The sequence below is a fragment of the Vulpes lagopus genome, chromosome 8 (genome assembly GCF_018345385.1).
Source record: "Vulpes lagopus strain Blue_001 chromosome 8, ASM1834538v1, whole genome shotgun sequence".
In the NCBI taxonomy this organism is placed as follows: domain Eukaryota; kingdom Metazoa; phylum Chordata; class Mammalia; order Carnivora; family Canidae; genus Vulpes; species Vulpes lagopus.
The window spans coordinates 38,461,186-38,481,012 of NC_054831.1; the positions used below are offsets into that span (position 1 = coordinate 38,461,186).

At 44.2% G+C, this 19,827-nt stretch overlaps 1 protein-coding gene across 1 annotated transcript; it reads right to left on the minus strand.

The window, feature by feature from the left end:
* Nucleotides 1-12,688: 12,688 nt before the first annotated feature.
* GPR12 (G protein-coupled receptor 12) lies at nucleotides 12,689-16,014 on the minus strand. The gene is made up of 2 exons (XM_041765196.1): nucleotides 15,920-16,014; nucleotides 12,689-15,107 (listed from the first exon to the last, which is right to left on the minus strand). The coding sequence occupies exon 2, from the start codon at nucleotides 15,090-15,092 to the stop codon at nucleotides 14,088-14,090; it is 1,005 nt and encodes a 334-aa protein (XP_041621130.1). The 5' UTR covers nucleotides 15,093-15,107; nucleotides 15,920-16,014; the 3' UTR covers nucleotides 12,689-14,087.
* Nucleotides 16,015-19,827: the final 3,813 nt, after the last annotated feature.

Consider the following 19,827-nt stretch of genomic DNA (forward strand, 5'->3'; position numbering starts at 1 on the left):
GTTCAGTGAGTCAGCTGTGCTGAAATGGACTGCCAAAATTCATCAGTTTCAGTGAAATTTTTTATGAAATATAGTATATAGACCATCTTCTTAAAAAGCTTATAAACTTGGCAGATGGGCAGATGAGGAAATAGACAATCTACGCTTTTCTCCCTTGGCAGGACTAAGAAAGCAACTTTCCTACTTAAAAAAAAATTTCCTGTTTTTGTTGATTGGCTTATTTTGAAGGTTTCTTCATGTTAGCTGTAATTCTATAATTTCAAATGTCTTCTGTGCTCCCTTTGAAAAAATGATTGAGGCTCATGAATTAACTTAGTATTTAAAGGGCCCAGGACATGGATTCCCTATGTGGCTTAATTGGTTAAGCACCAGCCTTTGGTTCAGGTCATGATCCCTGGGTCTGGGATCAAGCCCCTCATGGGGCTCTTTGCTCAGAGGGGAGTCTGCTTCTCCCCCTCTTCCTCTGTGCCTTCTTTCCCTTTCCCTCTGTGCATTCTCTTTCTCTCTCTCTCTCTCTCTCTCTCTCGCTCCCCCCACCTCTCGTGTGTGCACTCTGTCTCTCAAGTAAATAAATAAATCTTAAAAAAAAATCAATAGCCTTTCCCCTAAGATCAGGAACAAGACAGGGATGTCCACTCTCACCACTGCTGTTCAACATAGTTCTGGAAGTCCTCGCCTCAGCAATCAGGCAACAAAAAGACATTAAAGGCATTCAAATTGGCAAAGAAGAAGTCAAACTCTCCCTCTTCGCCGATGACATGATACTCTACATAGAAAACCCAAAAGCTTCCACCCCAAGATTGCTAGAACTCATACAGCAATTTGGTAGCATGGCAGGATACAAAATCAATGCCCAGAAATCAATGGCATTTCTATACACTAACAATGAGACTGAAGAAAGAGAAATTAAGGAGTCAATCCCATTTACAATTGCACCCAAAAGCAGAAGATACCTAGGAATAAACCTAACCAAAGAGGTAAAGGATCTATACCCTAAAAACTATAGAACACTTCTGAAAGAAATTGAGGAAGACACAAAGAGATGGAAAAATATTCCATGCTCATGGATTGGCAGAATTAATATTGTGAAAATGTCAATGCTACCCAGGGCAATTTACACGTTTAATGCAATCCCTATCAAAATACCATGGACTTTCTTCAGAGAGTTAGAACAAATTATTTTAAGATTTGTGTGGAATCAGAAAAGACCCCGAATAGCCAGGGGAATTTTAAAAAAGAAAACCATAGCTGGTGGCATCACAATGCCAGATTTCAGGTTGTACTACAAAGCTGTGGTCATCAAGACAGTGTGGTACTGGCACAAAAACAGACACATAGATCAATGGAACAGAATAGAGAACCCAGAAGTGGACCTGAACTTTATGGTCAACTAATATTCGATAAAGGAGGAAAGACTATCCATTGGAAGAAAGACAGTCTCTTCAATAAATGGTGCTGGGAAAATTGGACATCCACATGCAGAAGAATGAAACTGGACCACTCTCTTTCACCATACACAAAGATAAACTCAAAATGGATGAAAGATCTAAATGTGAGACAAGATTCCATCAAAATCCTAGAGGAGAACACAGGCAACACCCTTTTTGAACTTGGCCACAGTAACTTCTTGCAAGATACATCCACAAAGGCAAAAGAAACAAAAGCAAAAATGAACTATTGGGACTTCATCAAGATAAGAAGCTTTTGCACAGCAAAGGATACAGTCAACAAAACTAAAAGACAACCTACAGAATGGGAGAAGATATTTGCAAATGACATATCAGATAAAGGGCTAGTTTCCAAGATCTATAAAGAACTTATTAAACTCAACACCAAAGAAACAAACAATCCAATCATGAAATGGGCAAGAGACATGAAGAGAAATCTCACAGAGGAAGACACAGACATGGCCAACAAGCACATGAGAAAATGCTCCACATCACTTGCCATCAGGGAAATACAAATCAAAACCACAATGAGATACCACCTCACACCAGTGAGAATGGGGAAAATTAACAAGGCAGGAGACCACAAATATTGGAGAGGATGCGGAGAAAAGGGAACCCTCTTACACTGTCGGTGGGAATGTGAACTGGTGCAGCCACTCTGGAAAACTGTGTGGAGGTTCCTCAAAGAGTTAAAAATAGACCTGCCCTACGACCCAGCAATTGCACTTTTGGGGATTTACCCCAAAGATTCAGATACAATGAAACGCCGGGACACCTGCACCCCGATGTTTCTAGCAGCAATGTCCACAATAGCCAAACTGTGGAAGGAGCCTCGGTGTCCATCGAAAGATGAATGGATAGAGAAGATGTGGTTTATGTATACAATGGAATATTACTCAGCCATTAGAAACGACAAATACCCACCATTTGCTTCAACGTGGATGGAACTGGCAGGTATTATGCTGAGTGCAGTAAGTCAGTCGGAGAAGGACAAACATTATATGGTCTCATTCATTTGGGGAATATAAATAACAGTGAAAAGGAATATAAGGGAAGGGAGAAGAAATGTAAGAAATGTGTGGGAAATATCAGAAAGGGAGACAGAACATAAAGACTCCTAACTCTGGGAAACGAACTAGGGGTGGTGGAAGGAGAGGAGGGAGTGGGGTGGGGGCAAATGGGTGACGGGCACTGAGGGGGGCACTTGACGGGATGAGCACTGGGTGTTATTCTGTATGTTGGTAAATTGAACACCAATAAAAAATAAATTTATTTAAAAAAATCAATAAAGGGCCAGGGCTCCAGTGGCCAAACAGAGTGGCAGGGAAGAAGTGGGGAGTGGAGCCTTCCTCCATTCAGACATTTAATACAATTCACTTAAGCTGTGTTCAGGTGTTCAAGGAGAGGCAAGACACCTTCCTCCAGCCTTCGGCAGAAAGACAGGGGTGTTGCAACCAAGAAATCCTGAGATTCTCTGTTTTCCAGTGCTTGCCTTTGGTGTCTTGGAGACAGACCAGTCAAGGACAGATGCCTAGGTTGATGCTCAAGACAGATGGGAAGGAAGAGTGTCTGTTGCTGAATATGGTGGTTGTTGTATTGGGCAGACCTGCCACCTAACAGGTGAAAGCTGGTGGGCACATTACTTAGCCCCTCACTCCTTCATTTCCTCCCCTATGAAATGGATGTAATAGAGGTGCCTATGTGTTGCAGAGTCATTTGTAAAGACTGAAGGAGCTAATTCATGTAAAGTGCCAAGTGCAGTGCCTGGAACAGCAGTCACCCAATAAATTTTGTTATTTGCTATCGCTTTTAATAACAGTTGTATTATTCTTATTTTCCCAAGCTTGTTCCCCTGCTTGTCATGCGTGGGATTTACTTGCCATTTCTCAAAAAGGCTGGAAAAGCAGTGTGAGGTCTGGCTACACATTTTCTGGTGGGACAGAAACAGGTTTTGGACCTCTGCGTATCTCTTTATAAAACTTGCCAGCCTTTGTGCGAGGGAGAATCACAGTGATTAGTGAATTTATCGAATTATGTGCTGATATTTGGGGTATGCAAATATCGTACAATCTGTATTGAAAATGCAGTGACTTCTGAAATGAAACACTGCTTATTAAGCCAATAAATTGAAGAATGTTGGCCCAGGCATGTGTTAATCTCCAAGATGTGTAGAGCACAGGATTAGGGGACACAGAAGAAGGGTCATAAAACTTGCTTCCAATTTGCATTTGCGAACAACCTTCTCCTTAAGGCTAGAAGTCATGCTTCTGAATACTACCTTGAGGATGTGAAGAGCAGGTAAGTCAATCTATAGGAAGCCCTTAAAATGGTGCTTGGAATAAAGTGCTCTGAAAGTGTTAGCCTTCATAGTGATAATTATTCTTCAAATTATCATTATAATTTCTCATAGTCAGTAGTAACAGCAAATTATTCAATCATGGAAGGGAACACTAGACAAGGCTTTTTCACATTTCAAGCTTTTCCTTATCTATGAACATCTGGCCCAGAATGAAGTTCTGGATGAGGAATCGCAATTTTGGTTTCTTGTTCTGGGCCTGCTGCTTCCAAGCCAGTGACCTTGGGATGTCAGCCTGGGCCTGAGATTCCCCGTCAGTGAAGTGAGGGGCTTGCAAAGTCTTCTCCAGCTTGAGAACATAGACTCCACGACTCCAAAGACATCTAAAGGACCCACTTAAAATAAAAACCTACCAACCTGTGCTATGTTTTTTTTTAAAGATTTTATTTATTTATTCATGAAAGACACAGTGAGAGAGAGGCAGAGACACAGGCAGAGGGAGAAGCAGGCTCCCTGCTGGGAGCTGGATGTGGGACTCAACCCCAGATCCCAGCCGAAGGCAGATGCTCAACCAGTGAGCCACCCAGACGTCCCGTATGTTTTAAGTTTGTAAAGTCTGTATGTATATTAGCTGATTTTTTGAAAAATAAATGTTCTAAAGATTTTTTTATTCATGCACATGCATATGTTTACAAATGCAAACTTTTGGTTGCTCAGCTGTTTTCCTGAACAGACTCTTTATGGATGTTAATAAACATAAATTTTTTTAAGTCTTAGATTTACGAGGTTTGCAAAGCACCTAGTTGTGAGCTTTTAGTGATTATGCTGAAGTTTATTTCAGTGCAGTTCTCAGAAACTTTTTAAAGAATCGGTCCCTATATTAAATGTCATTAGAAGAAATTCTGTGTAGTCACCTCCAAATTATTTCCACTTCACTTCTTTGAGTCCATCATGGTTACTCTTCTCAGAGAATTCTTTTTCTTCTTTACACTTAACTAGGTCCAGCCTGCTCTTTGGAACCCATTGCATCCAGCTGTCTCCATGAAGCCTGTCTACACTCCAGAGCATACCCTTCAGGCTTCTGTGTGCCACTCCTCTGACACTGAGCCCGGGTTACCTTAGTCATCTGACCTATTCATGTGCAGGCCACTCTTGTCTCATTTGACTGGGCATTTCTTAGCAGGCACTGGCTATTTCTGAGTACCCACAGTTCCTAGCACAGCAACTCACACAAAAGCTGTGTGGTTTTAGGCCAGTCACTTAACCTTTCTGTGCATCAGTTTCCTTACTTGTAATGGAGAATATTAATACATCCCTTATGGCATTGCTGAAAAGATCACAAGAGAATGTACATAAAGCTTTTATCTCGGTACTTAACTAACTAAAGAGTAGAAGCTGTATTAACAGTAGTAGGAATAAAAATACTAATGAAAATTCACATCCAAGTAGGCTTGTGCCAACATTTCATCTGTCGTTTCTCAGCCAGTACTGTGAGGTAGGTTCTTGTACCACATTCATTTTATAGAACTGAGACGTGGAGGTTCAGAAAGGCTAAGCAGCGTGCCCAAAGCCCATGGGGACATGAATCCAGGCATGAATAGAAAGGGACAGAGAGGGGATGTGAATCCAGGCGTCTATGTCCAGGGCCTGTGTTCCTAATCACTTTATTAATGAAGGCTATGTAACTATTGGTTTACATCTTTTCTGTTTACAAGTAACAATTAAATCCCTTTTCACTCCAGTAGATACGACATCCATTGTCAACATTGCTTCTTTAAGCCATGCCACTTGGTCAGGTCTGCAGGTGAGAGGGTGGCTACCCTAAAGCTGATGAGTTTTCTTTTCCAAACTTCTTCAAACCCAGGGGGACCTCCTGAAATAAGTCCATGAGAACTGGATACTAACTGGATAGAAAAGTCTGAAGAGTGGAAACAGTGTTCACGTTCACAGTGGGGCTGGGTAGAGTGAATTAGGCTTTGAAACAGACTACGTAGAAAGAACTCTCAGGATGTGTCACCAGTTCCAGGACTAAAACAATGATCTGCTGCAGAGTGAAGACTTTTAAATGAGAGCAGCCTGTACAGACTGCCCTGGAGCCCCCGCCAGCTCGGCTTTTTTGTGTTTTGTTTGTGTTAAGTTTGCTGGGGCTGAGAGAGCAGCCTTTGTCCCTGTGACACACTGGCTGTGGAATGGCAACGTTCAGAGGGCACAGGAGCCACTGGGCATGGCTTGCTGCTTTTAGCAGCGGCTCCTGGGTCAGCGCTCAGGGCAGCAAGACTAATCTTCCCCGTTACTTTGGTCAGAACCTCTGGCTTCAGATGTTTCAGAAATATCTAGATTTTCACCCAAAGACATCCCCAGGTCTCGGTGAAAATGCACCCATCTCTGAGAACAGTCAGTGTCATGAAGCCCACCACACTCCAGAATCATCTATCAGGGGACAACGTGAGAAATGCCTGGCATAGAAGAAAAGGCTAAGAGGTCTCAGTTATGCTGCCATATTAATGCCATTACTATGTTATGTTAAAAATGAATAAACAAACAAAAAGCAAAATCAGACTCGTAAAGAGAATTGATGTTGCCAGAGGGGAGTTGGTTGGGGGGATGGGCAAAATGGGTGAAGGGGAGTGGGAGGGAGAGGCTCCCATGTGTGGAGTGAATATGTCATGAGAATAAAGGGCACAGCACAGGGAATATAGTCAACGGGATTGTCACGGCGCTGTATGGTGACAGATGGGAGCTCCACTTGTGGTGAGCGCGGCATAACATATAGAGCTGTCCAATCACTATGTTGTGCACCTGAAACTAATGCAATGTTGAGTGGCAGCTATACTCAAAAAAATCTTTTTAAGAATGTATGTTAGTATGTCAAGATTCAGCCAGCTACATTTGTGTGTGTCTCAAACTCAAGAATGCATCAGAATTATCTGGAGGGCTTGTGAAAAGATTGCAGGGCCTCACACCCTGAGTTTCTGAGTCCTTGGGCTTTGGGTGAGGCCTGACACTCTGCATCTTTAACACCTTTGCAGGAGGTGCTGCTCCTGCTGGTTGGGGCCTGCACTGGCAGGCCGACTGCTGCACAGCACTCAGTCATTCTGCTCTAGGAAGCTCTGCATGCAGTGGGCTGTGCATCCCAGCTTGCCTTCCCAGACTTGAAGAGGTATGCAGAGAGACGGCTGATGATTTGGAAAAAAGGATCAGTGAAATAATCTAAAGGATCTAAAATAAAATAAATCAGGAAAAAAATGACTTCAGTAATCGAGATAATTGTATTTGAAAAGAAGAGAACTGGGGGATCCCTGGGTGGCTCGGCGGTTTGGCGCCTGCCTTTGGCCCAGGGCGCGATCCTGGAGTCCCGGGACCGAGTCCTGTGTCGGGCTCCTGGCATGAAGCCTGCTTCTCCCTCCTCCTGTGTCTCTGCCTCTCTCTCTCTCTCTCTCTCTATGTCTATCATAAATAAATAAATAAATCTTTAAAAAAAAAAGAAGAGAACTATATTGTTTAATCAATATTTACAGTAGGTAATTTTTTTTAAAAGATTTTATCTATTTATTCATGAGAGACAGAGAGAGAGAGAGAGAGAGAGAGAGAGAGAGAGGTTGAGAAAGGCAGAGACACAGGCAGAGGGAGAAGCAGGCTCCATGCAGGGAGCCCGATGTGGGACTCGATCTTGGGACTCCGGGATCACACTCTGTGCTGAAGGCAGGCACTCAATTGCTGAGCCACCCAGGTATGTCCCACAGTAGGTAAATGTTGACAGAGACTAGAGCATTCTCTGGATCATCAGGGGCTGGGCCAACATAACTTGTAGTAAGAAAGACAGACTAGGAATGTTCAGACACTGTCAAGTGCTAAGGGAAAGAGCAGAATTTTAGTTTCCAAAGAAACTTGGACCTAGATGGTTTGGACTTAATGTACAAAATTGCACTTTGTGTTTTCTTCCAGTGGTTAAATTCTCTGGTATCCAAACATAAATTTGCTCATAGTCCCAAAGCATCCCGGAAGGAGTAAGGAAATGTAATTGCACCAGGACCAGTTTCCCTTAGCTTGTAGCCCTGTGACCATGACATCTGTGAAAGGCCATTATCCCTCCTCATGTGAGTGATCTATGGTATCTTCACCAACCCAAGCAAGAATCCAATAGATTCAAAGTACCGTGTCTGGTGAGAAACACAAATCAAAGCCTTTCAGAGAATGCCCTTAAGATGTTCTTTTACCTTTTAAAATATTCTGCTTGTAATTGTCCATTCAAACTATCAATTGCAGGGAAGTCTGTGACATAGTAAATGTTTTCACTTTTGTTCCACACTTATTTACAATTGAAAGTTTGTTCACTGGTGCTAGATGCTACCATTTGAATTTCAGTGATTAAAAAAATCCCCAGATTTCTTCTATAAATATTTTATACTATAGGCATACTTAATTTATATATTAAAATTCACTTAACTATGTACTTTGATGGGTGACTCACTCGGTTAAGCATCTGCCTTTAGCTCAGGTCTTGATCTTAGGGGCCTGGGATTGAGCCCCCTGTTGGGTTCCCTTCTCAGTGGGGAGTCTGCTTCTCCCTCTCCCTCTGCCCCTCCCCCCAGCTCATGTTCTCTGTCTCTCTTCCAAATAAATACAATCTTTTTAAAAAAACAACTATGGACTTTGACAGGCTTCTATTGGATAAAAAATGTTCTCACCTCCTTGGGTAGAGAGGAAGCACAGTGGATGTAATGAGCACTGCTAAAGATGAACATTAATAGTATTTTTGATGTTGAAAATTGACAAAAGATTACAGATAAATATCAAAATGAAGATGAGATATTTAAAAATTTTTCTGATGTACCTGGCTAGAAAAAGGTTGCTTTGGGATGAGTTCAGCTGAATTGTACATCACAGAGAAGAAAAGTTTCCATCTAAATTATCTCAAGATGAATTTGTGCATGTACATAAACCACATGTCATAGAGATAACTGTCCTTCTTGAAAAAATGGCAGTGAAAACAAGTCTTTGTTGCCACTGTTGGATGTATGAGTATGCAAATCTTTCTGTGTAGTCACACACACATACAGAAACATATTCCACAGATATAAAATGCTCGGAAACAAATACCTTCAGATAATGGTAATTGGGATTCTAAAAAGTGGAAACACTAACATGAAAAAATATATTTATAGATCTTTACTAGATACTGAAAAATTCTAGGCAAAGTTCAAAGATCATGTTCACTGAAAACAGATTAGTTATCTATTAACTTCTCTTTTTTAAAGATTTATTTATTTATTTATTTATTTATTTATGATACACAGAGAGAGAGAGAGAGAGAGGCAGAGACACAGGAGGAGGGAGAAGCAGGCTCCATGCCGGAAGCCCGATGCGGAACTCGATTGTGGGACTCCAGGATCGCGCCCTGGGCCAAAGGCAGGTGCTAAACCGCTGAGCCACCCAAGGATCCCCAATTATCTATTAACTTCTGACAAGAATGAACACTTTTATATATATATAAACATACATATATGTAAAAATACATGCATTTAAAAGTGTTTATTCTTATAACACTTATTCTTTAACCTCTTCTTAGAGGTTAATATATTATATATTATATACTAATATAATTATAATTAATTATAATATTAATACAAAATTAATTATATTAGTATATAATATATACTGTATATATATAAGATATGTATATATTATTATAAATATAGATATATCTTTCAGGATAGGGGAGGGTGTGATAGTTATCCTTGCAACTCAAAGTGTTGCTTACAGACCATCAGCCTCAGCATCAGCATCACCTGGGTGCTTGTTAGAAATTTAGCAATGCCTCAGACTCGCTAAAGCAGAAGCTGTATTTTAACAAGATTCTCAGGTGATTTGTATGCTTTTAAATAATGAAAATTCAAAGATCTCTAGTCAAAATTACCAATATTTTTTTCTGTATTTCTTGCCAGAGGACAGTAGACCTGTCTGCTGACTCAAACCATGTTGTTACTTCCTTGATGTATACAAACTATGTCTGATGGTTCTAAAAGTTATAATCACATTTTAAGGTTCCAAATATCAAAACAATTCAATAATTATTAAAAATTTTAAGGGGATGAGAAGGCTGTTTGTCCCTTTATTACGTTAGGCATCTAATCAGAGAAAAACACACATTGTTCAATTAAGACCATAGTACTTATTTAATATGTATTTTAAATATAAAATGGTAAGTCATCCTAATTTCATGATATGTATATATATGAACTTATATATATAAAACTGTGAAAGTTAATTATTATTTTAATAATGGATTAAGCATTTCTTTTTAGAAAAAAGTTTAAAAATCTCCAAGACACGTTATTGGCAATAAAGATCTTTATTTCTCATCTGCTCTTTTAAACTTCTTGTTTCAATCCTGCTTTAAATTCTGGAGGAATCTAAGATTGTTCTTCCTTGCCAAGTCAAGTGAGTTATTCTCCCTTCCTGAATTCAGTTCTTCAATTTAGGCTTCTATGGAAAGAAGTGCTCTGTCTCCCAACCCCAACCCATCCCACCCCCAGGTAGCAGGAAGGAAGATGGCCCCTTTTACCAACAAGAAACAAAGTTATTGCTATAAAGAAATAAAAGTTAAAGGGACTAAGGAAAAAAAATCCTGGATAATCACAACCTGGATAATTTGCCTCAACTAAGGATTCTGATAAGGTAACTGAATTGTCTTTGTTACAAGGTAACTTTTTAAAAAGTATTTATTTATTTATTTATTTACTTGAGAGAATGAGAGATTGAGCAAGAGAAAGAACACAAGTGGAGAGGGGCAGACTCCCTGCTGAGCAGGGAGCCCAACATGGGACTTGATTGTGGGACTCCAGGATCCTGACCTGAACCAAAGGCAGATGCTTAACTGACTAAGCCACCCAGGGCCCCCAAGGATAACTTTCTATAAATTCCTTGGTAGCTAAACATTTTCATCATTTGGAGTGAAAGATTATCCAGTACCTCAGGACTGTTGGGGATATGAAAGTTTTCCATAATGTGCTTAGTGCTGTTGCAAAGTTAATGTTATTGAAGACATATATGCATTTATATATATATGTATAAATACATATATACACATTCATACACATACATAAGCATATACATATATATTGAGACACAGACACAGTTCCTAATAATTAACTTCATAGAAACAAAGAAGCTTTGTAGAAACCACATAAACACCCCTAAATCTTCACAATTTAAAGTAAACTGTAAGGACATGTTATAGTTGAATTGAAAAATATCCTAGCTGAAACCAGATGTTTTAGGGACGCCTCGGTGGCTCAGTGGTTGAGCACCTGCTTTCAGCTCAGAGTATGATCCCGGGATCCTGGATTGAGTCCTGCATTGGGTTCCCTGTGGGGAGCCTGGGCTTCTCCCTCTGCCTATGTCTCTGCCTCTCTCTCTCTGTGTCTCCCATGAATAAATAAATAAATCTTCAAAAAGAAAAAAAAAAAAGAAACCGATGTTTTAAAAACAGGGACAAAAACAATCCATTAGTATTTATAAGACCATTACTAACTGATATAAGTATATAATGTGAAGTTTAAAATAATAAATGAAGGAAAAAAAACATGTATAATGAGTGCCCTCATCTTATTGCACTAAAATATTGCAACGTGCCTCTGGGACTAGCCTTGGGGCCAAAGCTGGGAAATGTTTAGTGAAGAAGAACATGTTAAACACAGACCTCTTTTAGGGGGATCCCTGGGTGGCTCAGCGGTTTAGTGCCTGCCTTTGGCCCAGGGCGTGATCCTGGAGTCCCAGGATTGAGTCCCACGTCGGGCTCCCGGCATGGAGCCTGCTTCTCCCTCCTCCTGTGTCTCTGCCTCTCTCTCTGTGTCTATCATGAATAAATAAATAAATAAATCTTAAAAAAAAAAAAAAAACAGACCTCTTTTACCTAGGACCACGTCGATAGTCACACCACATGTAATTTTAAACAGGAAGCTTTGTTTTAATTGTAGAACTAAAACTTGGTGACAGTAACATGTTCTAAACCATTTCCCTCAGCCCTTCTAACCAGTGAGGGATCACAGGCAACCCAGTGCAGGGAAGGGGACTATGAGCATAGGCCTTGGGAAAACCCAGGTTCGGATCCTGACTCTACCCTGGAGCTCTGCGGCCTTGGACAAATCCCTTAGCCTCTCTTTGCCTTAATTTTTTTACCTGTAAAAGTGTGTTTTTATGAATCCAGCAACAAAGCAAAAAAAGGGGCCTGGCACACAACATGTGAAAAACAGCACACATCATTATGACTATAGTTCTTACTGTTACAGATATGCAAATGGACCACCATTTCTACAAACACAGTATTTATTGCTTTACAACCTCAGTCTGGATATTTCCCAGCCCTTGTCAGAACCAACTTACCTTAGTCATTTCTCACAAGGAGATGCTAACAAATTTTATGTCATTAAAAACAAACAGACCCATCATTTCCAATCTACCAACTCCATCAAATGTTCAAAAGAAAAATTTTAAAGGCATCCAGTTGACTAGATTGGTCGCATGGTGATATGTATTAAAAATCCTTTCCTGCTTCTGAAATATTTCAGTCTCTCTCCTGCTTCCGTAAGTAACCTAGGGGAGGAGACCCAGATTCAAGTATAGGATTTATTCACACTTGTGCTACATACGAAGGGGCTTTGGAGAGATGGCATTGGCATGCAAGCTGCCAGAATGGTCCCGAGACCATGATGGGCATCACGTTTGGGACAAACTGATGAGGTTAATTTATTACAAATTATTCCCCCACAGACCTTGAAATACTGGTTTTGCCACCATCTGAATGGGCTTAGTTGACGTCCTGTCCAGAAATTCTTCCACTGGTTGTACAGACAGCATTATAAATCTACAGCAAATGAAGGGAAGGTATCTGTGTCTAAAACACCTGTCTGTACCAAGAGAAATGATGCTCAGACACAATGACTTTGCAATAGGTTTAAAATTAATTCTGTGTCATTTCTTGACTAAATCTTTGCTCTCTGAAAACAGGCAATACAGTTTTTATTGCATTTAAGTTGTTTTTTGGTGAAAAGAAGGAAAAGGAATTCAAAGTTAGCTTTTCATGAACAGCCACATGGTCATTCTGCTTGTCAACTTACATAATATAGCAAACATATATTACAATCAGATACACATGTTATACAGTCACAAACTTAATCATTAAAATAGGAGACCACCTGTTTCAAATGCACTTTGCACCACAGACCATATGAACCAGAAATATTTGGCCTACAATATTTAATTCTATTTGTTTCAATCAAGAATAACTATTTATACGTTCTTAAATATAGAGAGCTAGGAAAGGTGGTGTTTTTCATATTCTGCGATAGCTTTACATTGATTTATTTCTCAGAATATACTAAAATAAATGTAACTTACTTTTAATAGCTGTTATTAAATTTTTTCTTTTGCCTCCAGAAAACAATCAGACTGTGGCGTGGAAACTACAGTGGTGGATCTAATCAATCCTACTTCATATGCAAGTCAAACAAATTTCATAATTCATTTTAGAGACACACTGAAAACCTATATTGAAAACGGACTCATTTGATTCTGGATTTACACAGCAACATTTGAAACTAGTGGTCTAGCTAACACAGGCAACCATGCAGAAAGTTACAACATTCATAGAAATGCCAAAGTAATTCTTGTGAACAGTAATTGCCCAAAGTAAAGAAAGAATGATTAAGAATGGGTACGTGGTTTCTGTATTGGTAACTTATTACTGAGTTCATGTTAATAAAACCAGGTCTCTTCCAAACAGATTCATGTAAACTATTTGTATAGGCTCAAAAGAGATTATATTCAGTTAGGTACATGCAGCGTTGAAAATCCACCTTGACATTAAAAAAAAAAAAAAGTCTGGGAAAAGTCATTTCTCCTCCATTTTTCTCAATAGTTCAAATTTATTTGAAAGTCCAAGTAAGAGCTCTGGGACCGGTTTACTTTTCATAACATCATGGCCATATCATATACTTTCTTTCCACGCATTACCAATCCTCTAAGTAAAACAGAAAACAGAAACCCTGCCTCCAAATAAAACAGAAAACAAAGCTCCTGCCCCCAAACAAAACAAAATAATCTTGAGCAAAGAACTCATTTTTTTTTTTTTTTAACGGTAAAAACACTGGCAACACTATTTTCACTTCGGTCACTTTACTCATCTAAATGAATGCTTCACGAATGCTAAGTGCTCCTGTGGCTCAAGAGAGAATCCAATATAAAGAATTTAAGGACAGCATCTCAACCATTTGGCGGGGCAGTGGAAGTGCTTGGTAAATGCAGAATTGAGTGTGCAGCGTGTCCACCGAAGGGGGACGCTGCTACACATCGCTGGGTGACCGCGCTCTCTGGGAGAGGCTGGAGGGGATGCAGCCACAGCAAATGAGACAGAGGGCTTTCTGGATCTCTTGGTTTCTGAAAGCATATATGACAGGGTTGATGATGGAGTTGTACGTGGCGGGCAGGAGGGTGGCGTAGGTGTAAATGGAGGGGTAGGTGTAATCGGCTATCAAGGAATAGAGGGTGAAAGGCATCCAGCAGGCAGCAAAGGTCCCCAGAATGATGGCCAGGGTGGAGACCCCTTTCCGGGTGGTTACATAGTGGGAGGTGGCCAGGAAGTGATGCTGCAGGGCTATCTGATGGGCGTGCCTCATCACAATCTTGCAGATCTGGATGTAGAGCTGAAGCATGAGCGCAAACATGAAGAGGAAGGAGACAGAAAGGATGGCCGTGTTGTTCTTGGTGAGAGGTCTGACCACGCTGCAGGTGGACTCGTCTCTGAGGCAGTTCCAGCCCATGACAGGCAGCAGTCCCAGGCAGATGGAGGTCCCCCAGAGCATGATGAGCATGACATAGGTGAACGTGACCGTCCTCTCCGAGTGGTATGTCAGAGCGTAATACAGGGAGAGGTAGCGGTCAACGGTGATAGCCAGCAAGCTGCAGACAGAGGCAGAGAAAGAGGCAACAATGAGTCCGATGGTGACCAGCTTGGTGGCTTCTGACTGAAGCAGGTAGGCAAAAACAAAATTGATGATGAGTCCGATGCCAGCCATCAAGTCTGCAAGAGCCAGGCTGCCTATTAGCAGGAACATGGGTGCTCGCAGGCTGGGGTTATGGAAGATGATAAGGACCACAATGGCATTTTCACAGGAGATGAGGGTTCCTGAGGTACACAAGACGATGTCCCACGGGTTGACAACGAGCTCCGGCTCGGGCTCTGCAACAGGAACCTGGGAGGAGACGGCAGCCGAGACGTTCTCCGCAGCGCCAGCATCTAAATAGTCCCGAGGCAGCCCGCTTACATTGACCTTCAGGTCTTCATTCATTTTAACCCCCGTCCTCTTCAACGAAAAGACAGGCTTTTTAATGTTTAGACACGGCAGGGTGGCAATCCAAGATCATGCAGAAGGACACACACACACACGGAAAGCCACCCCCACTCAGACACTGCCATCAAATGCCACAAGCTCCATGAATTATAGAGTGTCACGGAATAAAACAAAAGGCGAAGTCGCCGTGGTTTAAAGCCCACGACCACGAGCGCCGTTTGGCGCTGGGGACAGCACAGGGCGGGACTTGAAGCCGCGGGCGTGAGCGCGGCAGGCACCGGGGCCGGGCCGGGGCGGGGGCGGGGGCCGGGGCGGGGGCCGGGGCGGGGGCGGGGGCGGGGGCGGGCCGGGCGGGCGGCGGGCTGGTCGCTCGGGTGCCGGGCACGCACCTCTCCCCACCGCGTCTTGCACGCTGGAAACCAACCCCCGCCGGACGTCTGGGCTGCTGCCCGGGAAGCCACGCGCAGCCACAGGTCCCGCGCCGGGGCCGCCATCCTCCGCGGCGCACGGAGATCACCTCTCTCCATGGACCCCCCCTCCACCCTCCAAAACCATCCCTCGTGCGCGTGCACACGCTCACGCCGCCCCCCGGCCCCGGCCAGAACAAAGAGGGGTCCCAGGCGTCCCCCGTGTGCACGGGGCAGTCGGGCCAGGGTCGCAAAGGCAGGCGTGTGCCGCGGGGATGGGGAGACAGACAGACAGACACACGCCCATGCACGGCCGCCGCGCCCCCCACCCCCGGCGCGGACGGGCGGAGGACGCGTGGGGGCAGACGCGGCGCCGGGACCGCGGCCGGCGGGGGCGGGGGTCAGCTAGGGGGTCACCTTGGCGCGCCCAGGCCGAGGGGGCTCCTCCGGTGCTTCCGAAGCGCGCGGGCTACTGGTGTCGCGCGGCCGCGCCCGGGCCCGCGGCGGCGAGGGGCGGCGGCCGCGCCCCGGGGCTGGCGCTGCGCGCGGGGGCCGCGGGGCGCGCGCTCGGCGCCAGGTGAGCGGCGGGCGGCAGGTGAGCGGCGGGCTCGGCTCGCGCGCCCGGTCCTCCCCGCCGCGCGCCCGCCCGGCCCACACGCTCCTCGCGCGCGCGCCCCGCCCCCGCCCCCGCGCCCGCCGCCCGCCCGAGCGCGCCCGGCTGCCCGCCCCCCGCCCCCCCGCCCGCGGGAGCCCCGGAGGCCAGCGCGCGCCCCCATGGGGCCGAGAGCCGGGAGCTCGAGCCCCCCACGCGTGCTGGGAGGGACCGAACCTGGAGGCCGAGACCTGCACCCTCACCCTCACCCTCCCTGCCGGCAGGGCAGCCCGAGTCCCACCCCAGCTGGCGGGCTGCGGCTTGCGCTGGGGCGGGGGCAGAGGAGCACCGCCTGCGAGCCCGGTGACCTATTTCCATACCGAGGTCTCCCCGGGGAGTCCCAGTCTCCAGCGACCCACTTCTCCGCGCCTTTCCCTAACCTGCCACATTCATGGTCCAGAGAGTCGCTTAGGGTGGCACTCAGGACTCGCAGTAGGATGCAGGGTGAGCAAGTTAGGGAGGCTCCTCTTTCCAGCCCCCAAATGGCCAGCTATTTTAGAATTGCCACTGACCACACAGCATCCTGATCCCAAGGGGGTTCCTTTCCTTAGGTGTGTCCGAGATCTGGTTCCTTGTTACCGTTCCCTGGGAACATTTGCTTAACTGTGTATAAGGTGCTGTTGTGTGAATCATCATCATCACATTGCACTTATTAAGTGCTCTTTAAGCTGCATTTTCAAATGGGAATCATTTACTGAGTTCCTGCAGCTTCCTACTGAAGCTTCCTGCAGATGCTGGCCCAAACCCATTCTTTTCGGTACTGAAGTGGCAGTGTGAATTTATTTTTTTCATTGTAACACATCAGTAGGTTCTAAGATTAAGAACCTGATAGCCGTCTGCTTTTATGAGCTCCTGTCTCCTCCGGATACAAAACCTAGAGCACCTAGGAGATCTTAAGTTTAAAAATGATCTCCCAGCTTAAAGATGGGAGAAAACAAGGCATGTTCTTGTGGTTTTTTCTTTTGCAGCAGTGAAGTTTTCCTGGCTGCCTTTCTCAGCACTCAGAAAGGGTCCTGTGTAGATAGAGATGGTCTGCAGAACGTGGGACCGTTCCTCCTCGGGCATCCTCCTCTGGCCTTCCTGCCTCCTCCTGGTGCTCACTGTCATTTGTGCCCCAGTCCTGAAGATTCCCCTACCCTCGATTTCCTCTTGTCCCTTCTCCACCCTTGCTTCCATCTGTGGGTTCCTGCCTCTGCAAGATCACCCCACTTCTCCCCACTGGCCAGCGCTCAACTACAAATCAGTAGTTCTGGGGTGGGGTCCAGACTCTGCATTTGCAAGCCTCTGTCCCAGAGATCCTGCTGCTCCTGGTCCATGGACTCCACTTTGCTAAGCAAGGTTCTATGGAATTTTAAGAACTGCTGGTACCTGGTGGGGAAGCATCGGACATCTGTACCTGCCAAGAACCATGCTAACTGCTGGACACACATATTCAATAAGATATGATCTTTCTACTCACAGGCATGTTTTGTGTGGTGGTGACAGATGACTAGAAAGGAACAACAATACCAGGCAGCAAGTGCTGTAATGAAGGGATGTATACCTTCCTGTCAATTTCTATGTGACGAACCTAAGCATTTTTAGAATGAAGTGTTGAAAAATAGCTGTTCAAGCAGATACATAGCAGTTTTATTAGCATGGTACAGTTCCAACTACCTGCCAGACCTTAGGAGGCTCACACGGGCACTGTGGTTCAGGGAAGGGGAAGGTTCAGCGCTATCAGGACACTATACTTGTCAGGGACACTGAGACAGGGCCTGCCCCCCAGAGCTGACAGTAGCGGAAGGTACTCCCTCTTTAAGGTGCTTGGGAAAGAAGGAGGGAAAAAAAGAAGCAAGCAATGAGAAGAGAAAAGGTAATGAAGTGGATGTGTTTTCTTGGCAGTGAAATCTTGAGCAAAGGAACAAGCCGAGAGAACTTACACCCGGGACTGGAGACGGCCAAACGGCAGCGCCGAGGGCTGGGCAGGGTGTGCGCCAGCTCCTCTGAATTGTCAAGATCAGCTGCGCCTTCACAGTTCTGCTCAGTTCCGCCTTCTCCTCCAATGAATACTTGTAACCAAAAAAAAAATAATAATAATAATAAAATAAAATAAAATTTTTTTAACTAAAAATTTAAACTTTACTCCAAATTCTACATTTGTTTGTGTATTTGTTAGGGCTTTTGTTGCCAAGGGGGCAGAAATCCAATTCAAACTAACTCAATTAAAAATGGATATTGTTGTCTGGCATGGCTGGGAAAGATCCTGGAGTGGCTCGCGGAAAGGAAGGAGAAGCTGCAGAAACAGAATCCTGTGTGCCAAGGCTCCTGGTCAGTTCCTTCCTCTGGCTTATTTCTTGTCCTTGCTTCTCTGTGTTTGCCAGCCTCAAACTGACCTTTCCTAGAAAAGCATCTCCTGTGCAGCCGTGAAAGTGGCCCCAGGCAGCCCCCTGGCTTGCAAGTTGAGACCATCTTCCCAGCTGGGGAGAGGTGTTCCCATGGAGACTCAGGATAGCCTGGTGCATGCCCAGCTCTGAACCAACCACGAGGCTGATGGGATGGGATGAATCAGTTGGCAAGGCCTGGATCATGTGGAGAGTCCTGCAGTGGAGTTTCCATCTGAACTTTGCTGAATGGGCATTTCCCCAGAGGAAGTGTGAAGTGGGACACCAGGTGGCCTCTGGAGCTTGGAATCCAGGGGGCAGATCAGGAGGTTTTGCATGACCCTAGGTAACGTGGGTCATAAGGTAGCTGACTGCAAGCTGTCTCAGTTCATCCATCACTCATCACAGGACGCTGGAGCAGATGTCTTCAATATGTGAGGTTAATTGTCTTTTCATCATTCACCTTTTTGTCACTTTTTTAAAAAATAGCTTTGGCAAGAAATTGCAAACCTTAAGCACAGCCTGGCATTTTTACACCCTATACTAACAACAACTGTTTCGTGTGAGAAAGGCTCTGTGCCCATCTTAATCACACACAGGGTCTTTGCTAACGTCGACCCGGTACGCACATTTCCTGGCCCTTCCTTGTGATTGAATTTATAGATTGTGGGGCTGTCCCAGATAACCGGCTGGGGCAAGTCATAAGTGAGCCAGTACTGCATGGAGGACGTGGTGTCTATGTTGAAATGGTCAGCTTCTTTGCTGCCTGTGTTAATGACTGCGAGTCAATTTCTATATATTTGATTAACTGGTGTGCTAATTGGCACCAGATGAGCCATGCCTCATTCTGCCTAGCTGAGGGTTATATCCTACCTGAGCATAAAACAGGACTCCAAATTAAAGTTTAATTCTCATTCATTTCTCTAATTTACAGTAAATTTTTTTTGCAGTACAACTTACATATAGGAAGTGCACATCTCATAAACATATAGTTTGATGCAGAGATGCCAAATGAATATACCAATGTCATCTCTAACCATCCTGACAAATGGAACATTACCAGTGCCCCAAAGCTGTCTTTCTCTCCCAGTCTCTGTTATTATCCCCACTAGGAGAAGGAAACCACTATTCTCAATTCTAATATAAGATATTTGCCTATTTACTAACTCTCCATTAACGAATCGTACAGTATGTATACAGTTGTGTCTGGCTTCCTTCACTCAACATTATTTGTCAACGTTATTGATTCATTGCATGGATTAGGAGTTGATTCTTTTTCACGTTATTGATTCATTGCGTGGATTAGGAGT